This window comes from Dromaius novaehollandiae, chromosome 7 (genome assembly GCF_036370855.1).
Source record: "Dromaius novaehollandiae isolate bDroNov1 chromosome 7, bDroNov1.hap1, whole genome shotgun sequence".
Lineage (NCBI taxonomy): Eukaryota > Metazoa > Chordata > Aves > Casuariiformes > Dromaiidae > Dromaius > Dromaius novaehollandiae.
The window spans coordinates 18215921-18231881 of record NC_088104.1 but is presented as its reverse complement, the minus strand read 5'-3'; the positions used below and the strand labels follow the sequence as shown (position 1 = coordinate 18231881).

Below are 15961 nucleotides of genomic sequence, written 5' to 3'. Positions count from 1 at the left end.
GGGACCTGGCGCAGTGGCCTTGGCCGGGGCCACGCCGCACGGGACTCCCGCGTCCTCCTGGCCCGCCGTCTGGGGGAGCCGCGCGGGTTTGCCGTCGCAGGGGTGCACGGCCGGTGTGCTGTGTGTGCGCCCAGTCCCGTGTGGACTCACACTGTGCCTCTGCGGCGGTGTGCGGGGCTGCAAGGGCAGTTGCGTGCGTGCCCGCGCCCGGTGCCGACCCGCTCCCTGCACATCCCTGCGGGATGCCAGCGCTGGATGCGGGCTCCTCATGAGCTGCCCCCCGCAATGCCCCCAGCGCCCCACTAACCCTCTGCCCCCTCTGGTGTCCCGCAGGCTGCAAGCTCTCCTGCCACAGAAAGTGCCAAGCCAAGGTAAGACCCGCGCCCCGCCGCCCGCCCCTCCCTGCCTGCCCTGCCTGGGGGGCACCCAAGTGCTTTCTGCACGAGCGGGGCCATGGCATCGGCCAGCGCTGGGCGCCGCGCTGGGGGTGGCTTGCAGGAATCCAGGCCTTCGTCCCGGCTCTTTGGAGAGCTGGAGGTGGGCACGACGCCTACCGCCTGCTGCACCGCTGCAGAAGGGGAGGCTGTGCTTTTGCACGCCTCCGGGAGGGGACAAGTGCCAGCCGGCGCCGTGGCTGGCACCTTTGGCAGGAAGAGCCCAGCGTGCCCCGGGCAGCGGCATGGGCTGCGACGTGCCTGTGCCTGCGGCCGGCTGGGCAGGGAGGTGAGGAGAGGCCCCGGAGCCTGGGGGTGGCCGCGCCAGGAGCTGCCTGTGCCGGAGGCCGGGCACGCGCCGGGCTTCGCCGCGTGGGTGGTGCGGGGTGCGCGCCAGGGTGCAGCCTAGCACCCTGCCCCAGCCGGGCTGCTGGGGAGGCGGGGGCTGCCGGGGCCCCTGGGGGCCTGAGCTGGCAGCGCAGAGCCGGCGGGGGCGCTCAGCAGGGCAGTGGCTGGCTTGTGCCACCCTGGGGACCCTGGGCCACCCTGGGCACCCTGGACCAGCCATGCCCTGGGGCTGAGCGGAGAGGGGTGGCTTGCTGCAACGACTGGGTGCTGCCAATGGGACCCAGGTGTCCTGTGTCCCAGTGCTACGCTGTCCGCAGCAGGCCCTGGACACCAAAGACCACCTCCCTGGTCGCCACAGAAGGCCAAGCCAGGAGCTTGGGTGTCACCTTGAGGCCCAACATGTCAGTGCCAGTCTGCCCGCAGTGGGGCACACGGTGGTGGAGAGCATCTGCCAGTGGTTTCCAGGTGGGAGGGAATGATGAGACGTGCCCATTTCTTGAGATGGGCCCCATGGGGATTCTCTGATGTCTGATACGGGGTTGTGCACTGATGTGGGATTGCAGTAGGAACCCTGTGTCTGGGTAGCCGGTAAACAAGAGAAGCCCGTGGCCTGCTCCCGTGGCCAGCTGCAGTTCATTAACTTGTGTCACACTTCCCACGCTCGCCGGGAGCTGGAGATCCCCCCCCGTGGGGCTGGCTAGCCGAGGGGGGTGCTGCTGGGGGTGGCGGCGCGCATGGGGCCAGGGATAGGGGCCTGCTCTGCAGCTCCTGGGCCAGGGCCTGGGGAGGGGCTCCGATAGCCGGGCAAATGGCCAGCTGACTTATGCGCCGTCTTGTTATCGTAGGGTCTCCAGGGAGGGCACGTGTGGGAGGGGGTGTCGCACGCAGAGAAGATTGCCTCTTCTCCACCTGAACCTGCTCGCGCTTAACCCCTGCACCCCCAATAGGCTGGGGGGGGGTATGGGTCACCCCAAGGTGCTGGGTGCTCTCCGTCCCCATGCTCCCCACTCCTGCCCTGGAGAGGCTGCCAAGCTCCTGGTCCCCCCGGCCTGCTCCCAGCCTTGGAGCCCAGCCGGCGATGCTATTCTTAGCATATTCCCCTTTTTCCCTGTATTTACCCCCCTGGGACCTGCCCCGACCCCTTGTTCTGCCCCATGCCTGCCCCCACAGCTGGGTGTCTGCCAGCTGGCTCCTGGCCTGGGTAGGGGAAGCCCCTAGCTAAAAACACCCATTCCTGCCCAAAACGGCCTGGGCCCAGTGGGAGAGGAAAGGGGGGGATAAAGGTGCGTTGGTGGGTGCTGGGTGCGTAGGGCTGTACGGGGGGGCGTATGGGATGCCAGGGTGGTGATGGGGGTGTCGAGGCTGCGACAGGGCACGGCTGGGTTGGGGTGACACCGGGGGTGTGTGGGGGTGCTGGGCAGGGCCGTGCTCCCGGGGGGCAGTGAGGGGGTGAGCAGGCAGAGCTGAGCCGGGGCAGGCGGGACGTGAGCCCCCAGCCGGGGCCGGGGCTGGGGCCCCCCGCCGCGGTTCCCCCTCCCCCCTGTGCCCCGTGGCGGCAGGCAGGGCTGGCGGGGTGCCCAGAGCCCGTGGGCGGCCCCGGGGGGGCCGGGGCAGACACACTCGCCTCATCTGGGAAGCACGAAGCCGTTCCCATGCCCATGTAAGGCCCTTCTCGCGCCCGGCCCCTCCGCTCGGGGATTTTTCCTTGCTTAGCAAACCGCCCTCCCTCCCTCCGCGACGCTGGACGCTGGCGCGCCTCTGAGCCCCCGACTCTGCCTGCTCTGTCCGTCCGTTGTACCCTCCTCTTACAAGTGGGGAAACTGAGTCCCAGAGCCATGCTGGGGGCAGCTGGCGGGGGTCCCTGCAGGTCCCCCAGCCGTGGGTGTGCGATGCCCCACAGTCCGGTGCATGGTGCTTTCGGGGCAGCGGTTGGGCACGTGTGCGCCCACGTGCCGGCACATGCCCTTCGCGCACCCCCTGGTCGCTCCCTGCTCGCGGCACACGAGGATGGTGGTCCCGGTGGGAGGCCGCGAAGGCACCGGGAGGATGCTCTGCTCGGTGTCTCCCCGTGCGGCAGGGCCGGCGCAGGTGCTTCCCGAATTGCCGGGCCCGCAGAGCATGGGAAGTGCCGAGGGCGCCCTGTCCCTGGGGATGGGCTCGCTCCAGCCAGCTGCTGCGTTTTGCCGTGATGCTCGTTGGAGAGGCTGAGCAAACGCGGTTGTGCAGGGCTGCCTAGGAGGGGATGGGGAAGGCGTCTCTCCCGGCGTGGTAATGGCCGGTTTGGCTGGGGAACGGGGCAAGCTGCTGCGTTTGGCTGCCGAGGTGGCCTTCGATCGCGGGTGGGCGGTTCTGGGAAGAGAGCTGGGCTGCGCCGTGCTGCGGCCCTGGCCGGGCTCCAGCCGGTGCTGCTCATCCCACGCCACACAGTGGGACCCACGGCTCTGGGGGCAGCGGGGTGCTGGGCAGTTGGCTCGGGGAGGAGGGGAAACCGAGGCAGGGGGAGGGCTGCTTGCTGCACAGCGTGCAACACAGTGGGGGAGCAAGGCAACTCCCCCCTCAGGCTTCAGCCCAGGGAGCTCCTTGGAGCTGCTCCAGGCTGCTGCTCCGTGTGTGTGCAACAAGGTGCGTGCGCATGGCTCTGCAAATTAATGTACATGTTGGCGTGCAAGAAAGTGTGTGGATGAGTCTGCCAGTGCAGGCAGGTGTGTGTGCATTAGCGTGTTTGTGCACAGACGTGTTTGCATGCCCTGTGCACCTTAACGTGTTGCATGGGGGTGTGTGCATGTATGTGGGCAGCTCTGCGTGCACACGTCGCCAGGCACATGTTCCTTCCATGCACACGCATGTGTTCACATGCATGTGTGTCTCTCGCAGGCCCAGCGTGGTGCCTTCGTGCCAGTCCTTCCCTGCTGGCCTGGTGCCAGGCCCAGCTTGTTTTTCAAGTGCCCCTTCTGCGACGGGCGTCTGGGGCGGTTCGTCCATCATTAAACCAGGTGCTGGAGTGGGGCCAGTGCCGGGCAGTGAGGCGCGTCCTGGCGAGAGCCGTTGCTTGCGGTGCCCGCGGCACCTCCTGCCCCCTCGCACGGGGACAAGTCCTTGGTGGCGGGGGCGGCGGGGGGGGGACCCACAGTGGGGTAGGCGGTGCTGGAGAGTGGCGTGTGCATCCTCCCCTTCCCCATCGCTGCTGGGGCGGGGGACCCCTGGATTTGCGAAGCAGGTCGGGGCAGGAAGGGAAACTGAGGCAGGGAGCGGCTGGACCCCTGTAGGCAGGCTTGACCCACGGTGATGGGCACCCAGATGGCTCCGTGGCTCAGGGCACTGGCACGACCAGACCCCCATGGCTGTGCCGGGCACGGTGGCTGCAGAGAGGGGTCATCGTGTCCTGGCTCATGCTAGGGGATGTGTGGCTGTCCTTTCCTTCCTCAGCTCTCGAACTGCTGGGCCCCCGTGCCGCCTCGCTGTGCAGGGCAGGGGATGACGTGCCAGTCACGTGCGGAGCTGGGCGTCCCGTCCCTGTCCCCGATGCCCCATTTCGAGACAGATAATTAGCAACACCCCGGTCTCCACAACAGAGTGGGCGGCGGGGCGCAGGAATGTTGCGGGAATGTGTCCTTGGCCGTGGCACGGGCCCAGCCGCGGTGGCAGGATGAGGGGCTGCTGGGGGGCAGCCCTGGCCTGGTGCTGTGCCAGGTTGTGTTTACGCAGCAGGTCCGGGAGCGAGGGAGTTCTTATATTTTTCTTGCTATTTCCCTTTTCCTCCTCTTTACATCACCGCCAAAATATTCGGCCTCTGCCACAGCTCTGAGGGGGGTTGGCTCGGCTGCTCGGAGGAGCTGGGGCTCTTCTCTGCACCCTCGGGGTGCGGGGAGGGAGGGCAGGGGCGAGGGGGTGCTGAGGCTGCCCGCGGTTGCTGCACTGGTGGGCGTTGTTCTGGGAGGTGTCAGCGAGGGGGGGGTGAGCGGCTGCCCCCAGCCTCCCTCTCCCCCCTCGGGGGTTCCCACAGCAGCCCCTGGGCCCTGCTCTGTGCTGGCAGGACTGGGGAGGCAGGAGCCGTGCTGGACGGGGGTGCTCGGGGGGGGTCTCTGCCTCGTCTCCCATCAATTTCCGCCCCTGCTGGCTCTGCTGCTGTCCTGGCCTGCTCCGCACCCCCGCGGCCACGCTGTGCTGGCCCCGTGCTGGTCCCCAGGGACCCTCTCCCTGTGGCACCGCTGCCCCTAATGGCCCCGGGAGGGGGGAGGTTGCGGCTGGCGGCGGTGGAGCAGAAGGACATTTTCATGACTTTTCCGTGCACATCCTGCAGAGCGGACGCGTCATCTCCCCGCGGGACAGCTCCCGCCATGTCCCCAGGGACAGCTCCTGTGTCAGGGGACAGGGACTTGCTGTCAGTGCCCTTTGCTCACCCCGTTTCCATCTCCCGCTCCACCGCTGTTATTTTCCCATCCATCCCCTGGCTTTTCCGGGGCTGGGGTTTCCCAGGCTCTGGGTGTTGCAGCTGAGGGGCCCTGGGCAGTGCCTGGCACTGGTAGGGCTGTGGGGATGCCCGGCTCGTGGGCCTGGGTCCGGGTCTGGCCGGGCCCCGCTCCGCTGTCGGGAGCGCCGGTTCGCGCCATGCTGGAGCCGAGCCCTCACCTGGCTCCGGCCCCGGGAGGAAACAGCCTGGCCTGGACAGGAAACCGGTGGGAGATGTTCGGCGGAGATCTGGCCCCGGCGCTGCCCACCGCAGCTGCACAAACCCTGTGGCGGCCACTGCGCTGTGCCATGGGGCACAGTGCATGCTGGGGGACGCCGGAGGAGACGCCCCCCCTCCAAACCCTGCGTATTTATTAAAGTTGTCGTTTTTGGCTGTGCTAGGGCATGCTGAGAGTGAGGGAGCCTGCCAGCATCAGGCCCCTCGTGCCCCTTCCCCAGCCGCAGGCAGGCAGGAGGACACGTCAGTGGTGGTGACACCCGTCCCTCATCCTCCTCGTCCTCCTCGTCCTCCTGTCCCACTCCCCGGCCGCGCCTGCGCTGCCCGCGCCCGGGCCGGGCCGGCCCGCTGGGAGGAAGCGTCCCGCTTCGCCCCTCGCCTGCTAACCGCAGCCCGAGCCAGATGTGCAGGGCGGCCTCGGCAGGGAGGTGCAGGAAAGCCTGACTCATCCCCGGACGCCTGGTTTTTGGGAGGCTGTGGGGCCGGGGCTGGGGTGAGGGGCGGCTCCCGCTGTGCTCCCCGTGTGGCGGCTGCTGGGGGAGGAGGGGGTTCAGCCCCTGGGTCTGGGGGCAAGGGGAGAGCAGAGGGGCTGGTGTTTCCTCCAGAGGGGGACAAGAAGGTGCCCGCTGGGGGTGTCATGACCCCCTTTGCTCCATCCTCAGCAGCAGGCAAGGTCCACCGGTGCCTCTCGGTGCTCCCTTCCCATGGTACCGTTCGGGCCAGGCGGCCGGGGGAAACCAAGGCAGGGCTCTCAGGCAGGGCTGGGCGCAGGTCGGGCAGGGCAGGATCTGCTGGGTGGTGTTGAACTTGTAGGGCTAATTTGTCTCACGGGTGGGTTCAAATCCCTGCAGTGTCGCCGTGGCCCTGTCCCCCCTGCTTTGTGGCCTTTGGAGGTCACTTAGCTGATCTGTGCCTCAGTTTCCCCCTGCAGAGGCACATCTCCCTGCTCTGCTGGGGGGAGGCAGGCAGGGACGGGGTGTCAGGTCTGGGGTGGCTCACAGTCATCTTCCCCCGGTGCATTTGGGGAGCATGACTGCGGTGGAGAGGACTAGCCCCCCATTTGGCTGGAGGGATCCCAGCTAGCAGGACGCTTGGGTCAGCCATCCCGGGGCTGCCCTGGGCTCTCCCCATAGTGCCGGCAGATGCAAATTGCTGTGGCTCGCTCCTGCCCCGTGCCCCTGGCCCTATGGAAGGAGGAGGGCAGAGGGAGACCCCTCACTGCCATCCCGGTGCCATCAGCCAGTGTCTTTAGGGGGGCTGGAAGCTCCTGGAAAGGCAGATGCCATCTGCCGTGAGCAGGAAGGGCTCTCTGGGGGTCCTGCCCCACAGCGGCTCTAGGCAGAGCTCTGGCCACGGTGTTTTGGCCGGGCCGGCAGCACAAGGACAGAAATGCAAACAGGAACGGGGAGGTGTTGGGTGAGAAAATGTCAACAGTGCTGGGCCCGGTGGTTGGCTTGCGGCCTCCCTGGCCTGTTTGCCTTTCTATGGGCCACTGCAAGGCGGGCTCAACCCTCCTGCCCCACTCCGGCAGGGGCTCTCCCGCAGCATGTCCCTTCAATCCCGGGTCTCCTGGCATTGACCACTTGCTCGTGCAGCAGCTGCCAGCACCCGCAGCCAGGGCTGGGCTGCCTCCGTGAGGGCTTGGGGTGAGAAAAGAGGGGTGGTGGGAGAGGAGGGGCTGACCATGGCTACACAGAGCCCAGCGTGCCCTGCCAGAGGGGCCTGAGAGCACGGAGGAAGAGGAGGTTGAAGGCGGATGGGAGGAAGGAGGAGGGGACGGTGGCGGTTTTGGGACAGCCAGTAGGGGCTGGCACGGCTCCGTGTGCTGTGGGCACCCTGTCCGCAGTGTGCAGAGGGGATCCCCCCCCCCCAGCCTGGTCATTTCCATCGTTTTCACTTTGCTTTTCTACGGGCAGCCGGTAAATCTCTGCAGCTTCACTCCGCCCTCCCCGGTGGCGCCCGGGGGCACAGCGCACCCCGGGGCCCGTTATTGTTATCGGGCACAGACACCCCGCGGCACCCGACGGGGGGGGGGGGGCAAGCTGTCCCCTGCCAGCAGCGCCGGGGGGGGGGGGGCCGAGCAGAAGGGCCCCGAGAAGGGCTCCCCCCGCCCCCCACCCCGTGCCAAGGGGGGCGGGCGGTGAGGCCCAGACCCCGCCGCGCCCCGCGGCCGGCCGGGACCTCTTGGCACGGGGAGGCGGGGGGACGAGACGTCCGCACTTTGCTGTGTTGCAGGGGCAGGCGGCGGGGGCGGGGGGGGGATATTTGGGCTGGGGGGGCTGCGCCCCTGGCCCCAGGCCCGGCTCCCGGTCGCCTTTAAGGGCGTTTTGGGGGAGGCGAGGGGAGCGGGCTGGGCGTGTGCGCGCCAGGCTTGGAGCGCCGCGCCGCTGGGGAGAGGGGAGAGGAGAAGAAAGAGAGGGAAGGAGCGAGAGGAGGGAGGGCAGCGGCGGAAAAAGCCAGCCGGGACCCCTGTCCTCCCCAACCCCCAACCCCCCCCCGCGCCCCCCGGCTCCCCAGCGCCCGGCGGCCCCGCGGGTGCCCGGGGGTGAGGGGGGCTGGCGGGAGCGCGGCGCCCCTCCATCGCCGGGGTCCCGCCTGCGGGGAGCGAAACCCTTTGGCTCTCCCCCTCCCTCCCCCCCCTCCCCGCTCCCTCCCTCCCTCCTTCCTTCCTTCCTTCTCGACGCCCGTCCTGGGGAGGGAGGGGGCATCGCCTGCAGTCCGCCTTCACGCCTGCCCGCCTCGGCGACGCTGCGCCGCCGCGCGCCCCGGCCCCCCCGCACCCCCCTCGGATGCGGGCGAGCGGCGCCCCGCATGGATTTCGGGAGCGTCATGAGCCAGGTACGGGGGGGGGCCCGTCCCGGGGGGGCCGGCGCGGGGGGCACCGCCGTGGGGCGGCGGGGCGCCGCGTGGGACGCCCGGGCGAGGAGGTTGGTGTGTATCGGGGGACCCCTGCTGCCCCCCGTCGGGGGGGGTCTTGGAGGGGGCAGTGCGCTGTTTCCAGGCAGGAGGTTTGGGGCGGGGGTCAGGGCTGCTTCCCTGCCTGCTCCGCGGGGGCTGCCTGCTCCCCGTGCCCACCTCCACGCCCCGCTTGGGAGGTGGCCCGGGGGGATCCCGGTGGGGACGGCAAAGCGTGTCCGGGTTTGCACTGCTCTGCGGCACGGAAAACCCTGTCGCGGGCAGGGGGGCCGTGTGGGGAAGCAGGGCCCCCTGCACCCCAATCCCCCCACACACCCCAATCCCCCCCCACACCCCTGCACCGTGGGCAGGAGCAGGCGATGCCCGGCGGTGCCCTCTCCCCCGCGGGCCGCCCGGCAGCCCGGGGGTTAACCCCCGCGCTGCTTCCCCTCTGCAGGACCCGTCAATGGTTAAACGTGGGTTAATGAGTGGTGAGGGCCGACAGCTGCTCCTCACGGCCCGGTGGGGCAGCCCGTGGGTGCGGAGCACCCGCCGGGCCCACACAGGGTTAAATCTGCCAGGGCAGGTCCCGCGCAGATGTTTTTAGGCTGTGCTCCTGGGAGAGGAAGCAGGCCGAGCACAGCATCAGCCGTTTTGTTTTTAAGGGGAAAACGGCAAAAAGAGAATGGCTCAGCTCTGTGGTGCGCTGCAGCCATGCCAGCCCCGGGGATGGCTGGCAGGGTCAGGGCACCCCCGGGGCTGCATGTGCCCTAGGCTGGAGGTCCGCTATGGACCAGCTGGCGTGCACGGAGGCAACACTGGCAGGACCGGGGGGGGGGTGCGGTGTCTGCGCTCCTGAGGTGGGTGCTGGGGTGCCATCTGGCTTGGTGGCTGTGTCATGTCAGGTTTTGGGGTGCTGGGGTCACCCGCAGAAGCACCCTGTGTCCCTACAGCCGCTGGCTCCAGGGGGGCTCCACTCAGTCCTAGAGTTGCCCCCCAGCAGTGCTGCCGGGATCCTGGTGCCCCGATGCTGTCCCAGCACCACCGGGCATGAATCTGCCCTCCTGTTCAGCCCTGTTGTGTGCGGGCGGCCTGGGACCCCCTCAGCAGTGCTACCCTGCCTGGAGCCGGACACCCCCCGGCCTGGGGCGGTGCCATGGGGGCAGTGGGTGCCGAGCAAGCGTACCCCAAGCCAGGGCTTAAAAGCGCAGCTGTCAGCACTAACGAAGCCACCCCATTAGCAATCATTGCAGCCAGCTGAGCTGGCCAGGATGCTCAGCCCCACGGGGCACCGGGGCAGCCCTGCACAGAGCAGCATGGCTCAGCGGCACAGCCCTCCTGGCTGGGACGAGTGGCCCTGGCACAGCTTCGACGCCTCGGCTGGGGCTGTGTCCCCCAGCATCTCCAAACCTCCTGCTCCCGCAGCAGCCCCGGGTGGGGGCGGCCGGGTCTGGCGCAGCCGCTTGTCGGGTTGGTTTGGTTACAGCAGCTTCGGCTCCTTCCTGTGGGCTGCGGATAGCGCACCGGCCCCGGTGCTCACGGCTTTGCGCCCCTTCTCCAGGTGTCAGGCCAGCAGGCAGGGCAGGCCGGGCTGCAGCACCAGGGCGCCTTCCTGCTCCCTGAGGCCGGCCGTGGCCCCACGGGGCATCCCGGGGCCAAGTGGCAGGCGGGAGCCTGTGGCGGGGCTGGGTGCCCACGCACGAGGGCACCCGTGGGGCAGAGGTGCACAGCCTGGAGGCAGCAGCCAACCTGCCCACCTAGGGACCTGGGTGTTGGCCAATCCTGTGCGAGAATCCCGGCTCTGCACAATCCCATCTGAGAATCCATGCCCTGGCCAATCACATGTCAGAGTCCCCATATTGACCAATCCCGTGCAGAATCCACATGTTGGCCAATCCCACATCAGAATCCATGCACCGACCAATCCTGTGCAGAATCCACACGTTGGCCAGTCCCACATCAGAATCCATGCACTGACCAATCCCATGCCAGAATCCACATGTTGCCCAATCCCAATGAAGACCCCCCGTGAGACCCCCCAATCCCACGGCGCCTTCCTCTCCGGCCAGTCCCCTGCAGGGCTTGCAGTGGCTTCTGCGCCCCAGCCAATCTGCTGTCGCCCTTGCCAGGTGAGCAGCCCCAGGGGTGCCCAATGGCGCGCTGCCCTGGGGCGCCCCGGGGCTGGGGGGCAGCCAAGGGGGCTCCGCGAGGGGCTGGGGGGCGGCTGGCGGCGGCAGGGGCCGGACACTGCCATGTGCCTGGAGCCTCCGTGGGCTCTGGGGCCGGAGCCAGGCGCGCGCTGGCCTCCGGGCCGGACCCGGCGCCGGGAATGTTGCCTTTTTAGGTGCTGAGCGTGGTGCGGCCCGGCCCCGTGCCGACCCGAGGAGGCCGCTGGCGGGAGCGGGGGGCGGCCCTGCCCCGGGCCCCTCTCCCAGGCACGCGGAGGCACCTTTGCCCCGCTACCAACCAAAAAAAACCCCTTCCTCCCCCAAATCCACCCAGGGACGGGGGTGCTGCTGGCCTCTCCCCCTTCCCCCAGTCCCCCCGCTACAGCCGGCGGGGCGATTGCTCAAACCCGTTCGGAGCCAGTCGCTGCCCTTATTTGGGTTGAAACCAGGGCTATTTTGGTGCTGCTGGTTCAATCAAAACCGGCGGGAGCCGGAGGCCCTGTGGCCCTGCTGCGCGTCACCTTCCCGGTTCGGTCCCTCACGGCTTTGACCTGCTGCCGCGTTCCCAGCAGGGAAGCACCCTGGGAGAGGGAGGGAGACGGGTGGCAGAGCCGGGGGCAGTGAGCCCTGGCGGGGCCGTTCTGGCGGGCCCAGCGCTGCAGGGGGCCGGGACCCCGGCCTGTGCCTGCAGCTATTGCAATTGGGTGCTTCAGTGCTGCAGGCGGCCGCTGGCCTGTGGGCGGCTGCGCGGTGCCTCCAAGCTATCCGAGTGGCCGGGAACGGGGCTGGGGAAGTGCTGACCCAGCCGGGCGGGTTATTAGGCAGGGCTCGGCCGCGGGGAGCGGCGCGGAGCCGGGAGGGTATTTAGGCGCCAGCGCTGGAGGTGTTTTTTCGAAAATGCGCCGTGCGGGTGAAGGAGGTTTGAGTTGCAGGCTGCCGAGGAGGGGGGACATCCTGCGCCGGGGCCATGTCAAGGGGTGAGGAGGACCCCACCGTGGCGGGATGCTCAGGAAGGGCTGGCGTCAGTGGTGCCGGGGAGTGTGCCGGGGCCCGGGATGCTGGCAGAGCGAAAGCCTGGGAGCAGCAAGACCTCTGAGCTGCAGCGTCGGCCCGGTGGGCCGGGTGGAGCGCCGTGCCGGGCGGGGGGACGAGCGGCGTGGCTGGAAACATGCCGTCCTCCCCCCAGGGACTTGTTGCATAAACAGTAGATTTGCTGGGGCTGCGAGAAATGTGCGGCTTGAAGGCCGGGCATGGGGAGGGGAGTGGCAGGCAGCGCGTGGGGGGGGCAGGGGGGCCCAACCCGGCACGGGGAGTGTGCTGCTGGTGGAATTGGTGGCTGGCAGAGCTGCCTTTGAGCCCGGCTCAGTCTGGGATCCCCAGCAGCGGTGTGTGGCTGGAAGGGGATGGGATGCTGGGCAAGGCTGGTCCACCAAGGTTAGAAGGAGTCCTGGAAGGAGGACAACCTTTCCCCACTTCCCCAGCTTGGTGGCCCCAGCCCTTCTCTCCTAAAGCATCTTCTGCCCCTGGCTGCTGTGGGGTGCTGGAGCAGACCTCATGCTCTCCCCCGTGCCTTGATGCGAGGGGCTTCAGCATGGCCCTGTTGCAGCAGCAGGGCTTGAGGGAAGGGCTCTGGGAGCCCCCAAGAGGTTATCGTGGCCAGTGGTGGCCCCTGGGATCCCCCTTTGGCTGGGGTGAGGCCTTGGGGTGAGCAGAAAGCAATGGGGGAGCCCAGGGAGGTGATGCACAGCCCAGCTGGGACGTGGGGTGAAGCTTGGCTGACCTTCCAGAGGGGGAAGAGGTCCCCCGGGGGCGATGTGGGGCTGTGTGAAGGGGGCTTCTTGGGGCTGTGGTGCTGTGGTGGGGCTTGGGGTGGGCCAAGCTGGCGGCTCACCACGCAGCCTCCCTGGGTGCCACCCCGGCACTGTCCTGCTGGGCACCGAACGCGCCGCTGAGTCACCGTCCTCGCTGGTGATGGTTTCGTCAGGGTCCTGCTTCCAGCGCCTCTCCCTCTCCCCCTCTTTCTGGGGGTCAGAAGTGCTGGAGGCAGTTAGGTGCCTTGCTCTCCTCATTTGGGGTCCGAATCCCTCCTGGGCTGGGGGGGCAATGCCTGTCGGAGCCGTCCGGCTTGTGATGGGGGGCTGCTGGAGCAGGGGGCCGGGGTGGGGGGTGCTTTCCAGCCTTTCCGTCCCATGTGCGGTCTGGGGCAGTGGGGGTCCCTTTTGACAGGCACGTCTCCGGCTGCAACGGCACCAGCTTGGCTTGGTTGCCGGCATCTCCGCGCCTCTCCGTGGGAAGCTGGGAAGGGCTGGCTCGCGGGAGGGGGTGAGGCAGCTCCGACCACAGAGCGAAACATCTGGGGCGGCTTGAGCAGCGTGCAGTGCCGGGAACCGCTCACCATCTCGCCTGCCCCCGGCCGCCCCACGACAGCGTTTGCTTCCCTGCTGTGCCCAGCCCTGGCTACCTCGCAGGGAAAGCAGGGAGGATGAGGAAGGACGCTGCGCTGGCCTGCCTCCCTCCTTGCATTTATGGGGTCCTGCCATGGGATGGCGAGCCGGCACTGGGGTCTTGCCCTGCCTTTGGGATCCTGTGGTTGCCCATGTCCGAGCAGGACGTGCTCTGGCAGCTTTGCAGCCTGGCTCTTCTTGCTTTGGGCCCGGCATCTGGTTTTCGCATGGCTTGAGCGTGTCAGGGTTCACACGAGGGCCCGCTGGCTTGCGCCGCTGGTCCTGGCGTTGCAAGGGTCAGCACCAGCCCGGATATCGGACAGCTCAGGAATGTTTATCAGAGCTCATGGGGAAGGGAAAAACAAAAACCGACACCCAAAGGAAGGGATATGCGTCAGAGATGGGCCTGTATAACCCACCGGCAGCCAGGCAGGCAGGGCTGTGGGCCGCCGGCCAGCCCTCGCCTCGCCCTGCGCACGGCGGCTCTGCTGCCTCCCCTGGCCCCAGCCGGGAGAAAGCGCTGTGCCGCGCCAGCCCACCGCATGCTCGGTGCTGCACGGACCTGGCCTGCTCCCCCATCGCGGGCCCTTCCGCGGAGGTTTGTCTTCCCGGCGCAGAGCACGTCCCTCCCCTGCCACCCTGCGGCTTCGCTCTCGGCGCCTGGTGTCTCGGTCCTGGGGCGTGCGGCTCGGCTGGGCGCTGCGGCGTGCTCGGAGCTGCACAAAGCCGGCTGAGCTCTGGAGAGCACGGGCTAGACCTGTGGGGGAGCGCTTGGGCTGCAGTGGTGACCTGGGTACCTCTGCCGCTGCAGAGCCGCCAGGCAGGCAGGGTTATTGTGCCAAGCTCTGTCCCGAGGGAGAGGAAGGATAAATTTGGGAGGGAAGGAGGGAGGGAGAGGTGTGCTGTGATTGCTGCGGGGGAGTCCTGGCTCATCCCTGGGTGTGCGTGGGCAGTATGTGTCCCTCCAGCTTCAATTGTCACTTGTAAAACCGATGCCAAAATCCATGCGGGGCTCCTGAACGCAGAGGCCACCTCGGCCTGGCAGGTCCCCCACCTGTGGGCCAAGGGCAGCAGCTTGGTGGAGAAGAGCCACTCTGATGGCTTGCTCTGACATGGGGATGCGTTGGCAGGCTCTGGGGGGCCGTGACTTTGGTGTGGCTGGCCAGGTGTTTAAGCTCGGCAGAGGAATGGAACCTGAAGGATATGAAGTTTCCACAGATGTTGTGACAGCTGGTAGCTGGATAGAAAAGACAGAGCCCATCAGCTCTGGGAAGGCTGTAGCGTGTGCCCAACCCTTTACAAGACATCAGAGACTCCGCACAGGCCCACAACCGCAGATACTAATTCACTTGGAAACTGGGCTGTGTTGGTTTTGCTGCTTGGCCTTCACCTGCAAGGAAAACCCAGGTTTAAAAGCAGCGGCTTACGGGTTGCCACTTGTGAGAGACAGGGCTGCGGGGTGCCGAGCCCTCGAGGCTGGGAGCAGCCAGGCAGTACCAGGGCCGGGGAGACAGGGGCACCTGAACATCGGGCTGCAAAAGGGAGGGGAAGCACCAGCTCCGTTTAGCGGGCGCCCAGCGAAGGCCCGTTAAGGCGGAGCAGCGACGTGGGGGGCCCGGGGGGTGGCGGGGGGCGGCGGGTCCGTGACGATGCCGCTGCGCCTCGTTCCTCGCATTCCTGGGCAGGGCTGCCAGGCGGAGGGGTCGCGGCGGTGGGAGCCGGCTGGCAGGAATGCAAACACCGGCGGCGGGAGAAGAAAGGCCGCTGTGTCTGGCGTGGCGTGGCGAAGGCCGGCCGAGGGGCACGTGTCCCTGCCACCGTCCCATCGCCCTGCCAGCGCGGAGTCCCTGGGGGTGCAGGCAGCGGCCATCCTGCGGTGCCTCCCCGCTGTCTTCTCCCTGTTCGAGGGCGGCAGGAGCCAGCTCTGTGCTCCCAGCATTGTCATCCTCCATCGGGAGCAGGGGGGCTTGGGAGGGCAGTGATGCTGGCTGGGGGTCTAACCCGGCCCACGGGTGAGCCCACGCTGCGCATGCACGGTGCCCACTGGTCCCCTTGGAGCCAGGCGCTTGCCCTGCTCCCTGCCTGCCCCGGTGGGGGTGGGGAGGAGAGGGCTGGGGACCACAGCCGCTTTGGACGATTCCTGCTGTGTGGGTGCAGTGCCCTGGAGCCGCCCAGCTGGGGCGATGTGCTCACTGCGCCTTGCGGGAAGGGCCCTGTTGTGAAATGCCTTTTCCGACCCAAAGCGTTCCCTGCCAGCAGGGCAGGGCGACGCGGATGGCAGACCGGCCGGGTGAGGGCTGCGCAGCCCCACTGCGTGGCAGCCTGGCCACCCTGAGGGGGCTTTTGGGGCGTTTTTGTGCCTTTTGTTGCTCCCCATGTAAGGGGAGGAGGAGGAGAGCAGAGCCGGGCTCTTGGCGAGCAGGGGGGGCAGAGCCCTGCCGTGGTCTCGGTGCCCTTGTCACCCGTGCTGTCCCCAGCATCTCCTGTGATCTACCCCAATTCTAGGGGTGCTGGGGGGGGCAGTACCACCGTGTTGCGCTTTGGGGTCCCCCCCGGCTGCCGGGGCATGGCGGGGTCCCTTGGTGACCCCCAGCTCCTACAGAGTCCCAAACTACCCTTAGTCTTGATTTGAGCTCTGGGGGCGACGGACTCAAAATATCTCCCGGGGAAGGTTCCCATGCCCTTTCCCAGCCAGGGCAGGGGGAGGTGGGAGCCATCTCTCCCCCTAGATGGGCTGCTCAGCTCCTTCTGCCAGGCTCTCTGCTCTGCGCCCCGGCCCTCCCGGCCCAGCCGCCCTCCCTGCCGGAGCCCGGGTGGTAAATCACCCGCAGAAGGATAACAAATGGCTGTGGTCGGCCCGTGCTTCCTGCCTGCCTGCCCGCGGGCACCGAGCCTGCCTGGAGCTGGGCACGGAGGGGCCCAAGGCCTGGAGGTGGCTGCATTGGGGTCTGGCAGCAAGGGGCAGGGGATGGCGAGGGGATGGGA

At 68.2% G+C, this 15961-nt stretch overlaps 1 protein-coding gene across 12 annotated transcripts in view; it reads left to right on the top strand.

Moving 5' to 3' along the window:
- The window catches only part of TNS1 (tensin 1), a 79058-nt gene that overhangs the window by 4805 nt on the left and 58292 nt on the right, over positions 1–15961 (top strand). For 4 of the 12 annotated variants that reach the window (XM_064514763.1, XM_026095359.2, XM_064514762.1 and 1 more), the window contains exon 1: positions 13362–13574. In XM_064514763.1, coding sequence (XP_064370833.1) covers positions 13377–13574 — 198 coding nt within the window. In that variant the 5' untranslated portion in view covers positions 13362–13376. Of the gene's footprint in view, positions 1–333; positions 372–7615; positions 8308–10364; positions 10494–13361; positions 13575–15961 lie in introns of those variants that run through there. The other 8 variants (XM_064514765.1, XM_064514772.1, XM_064514764.1 and 5 more) reach the window with 3 other exon arrangements.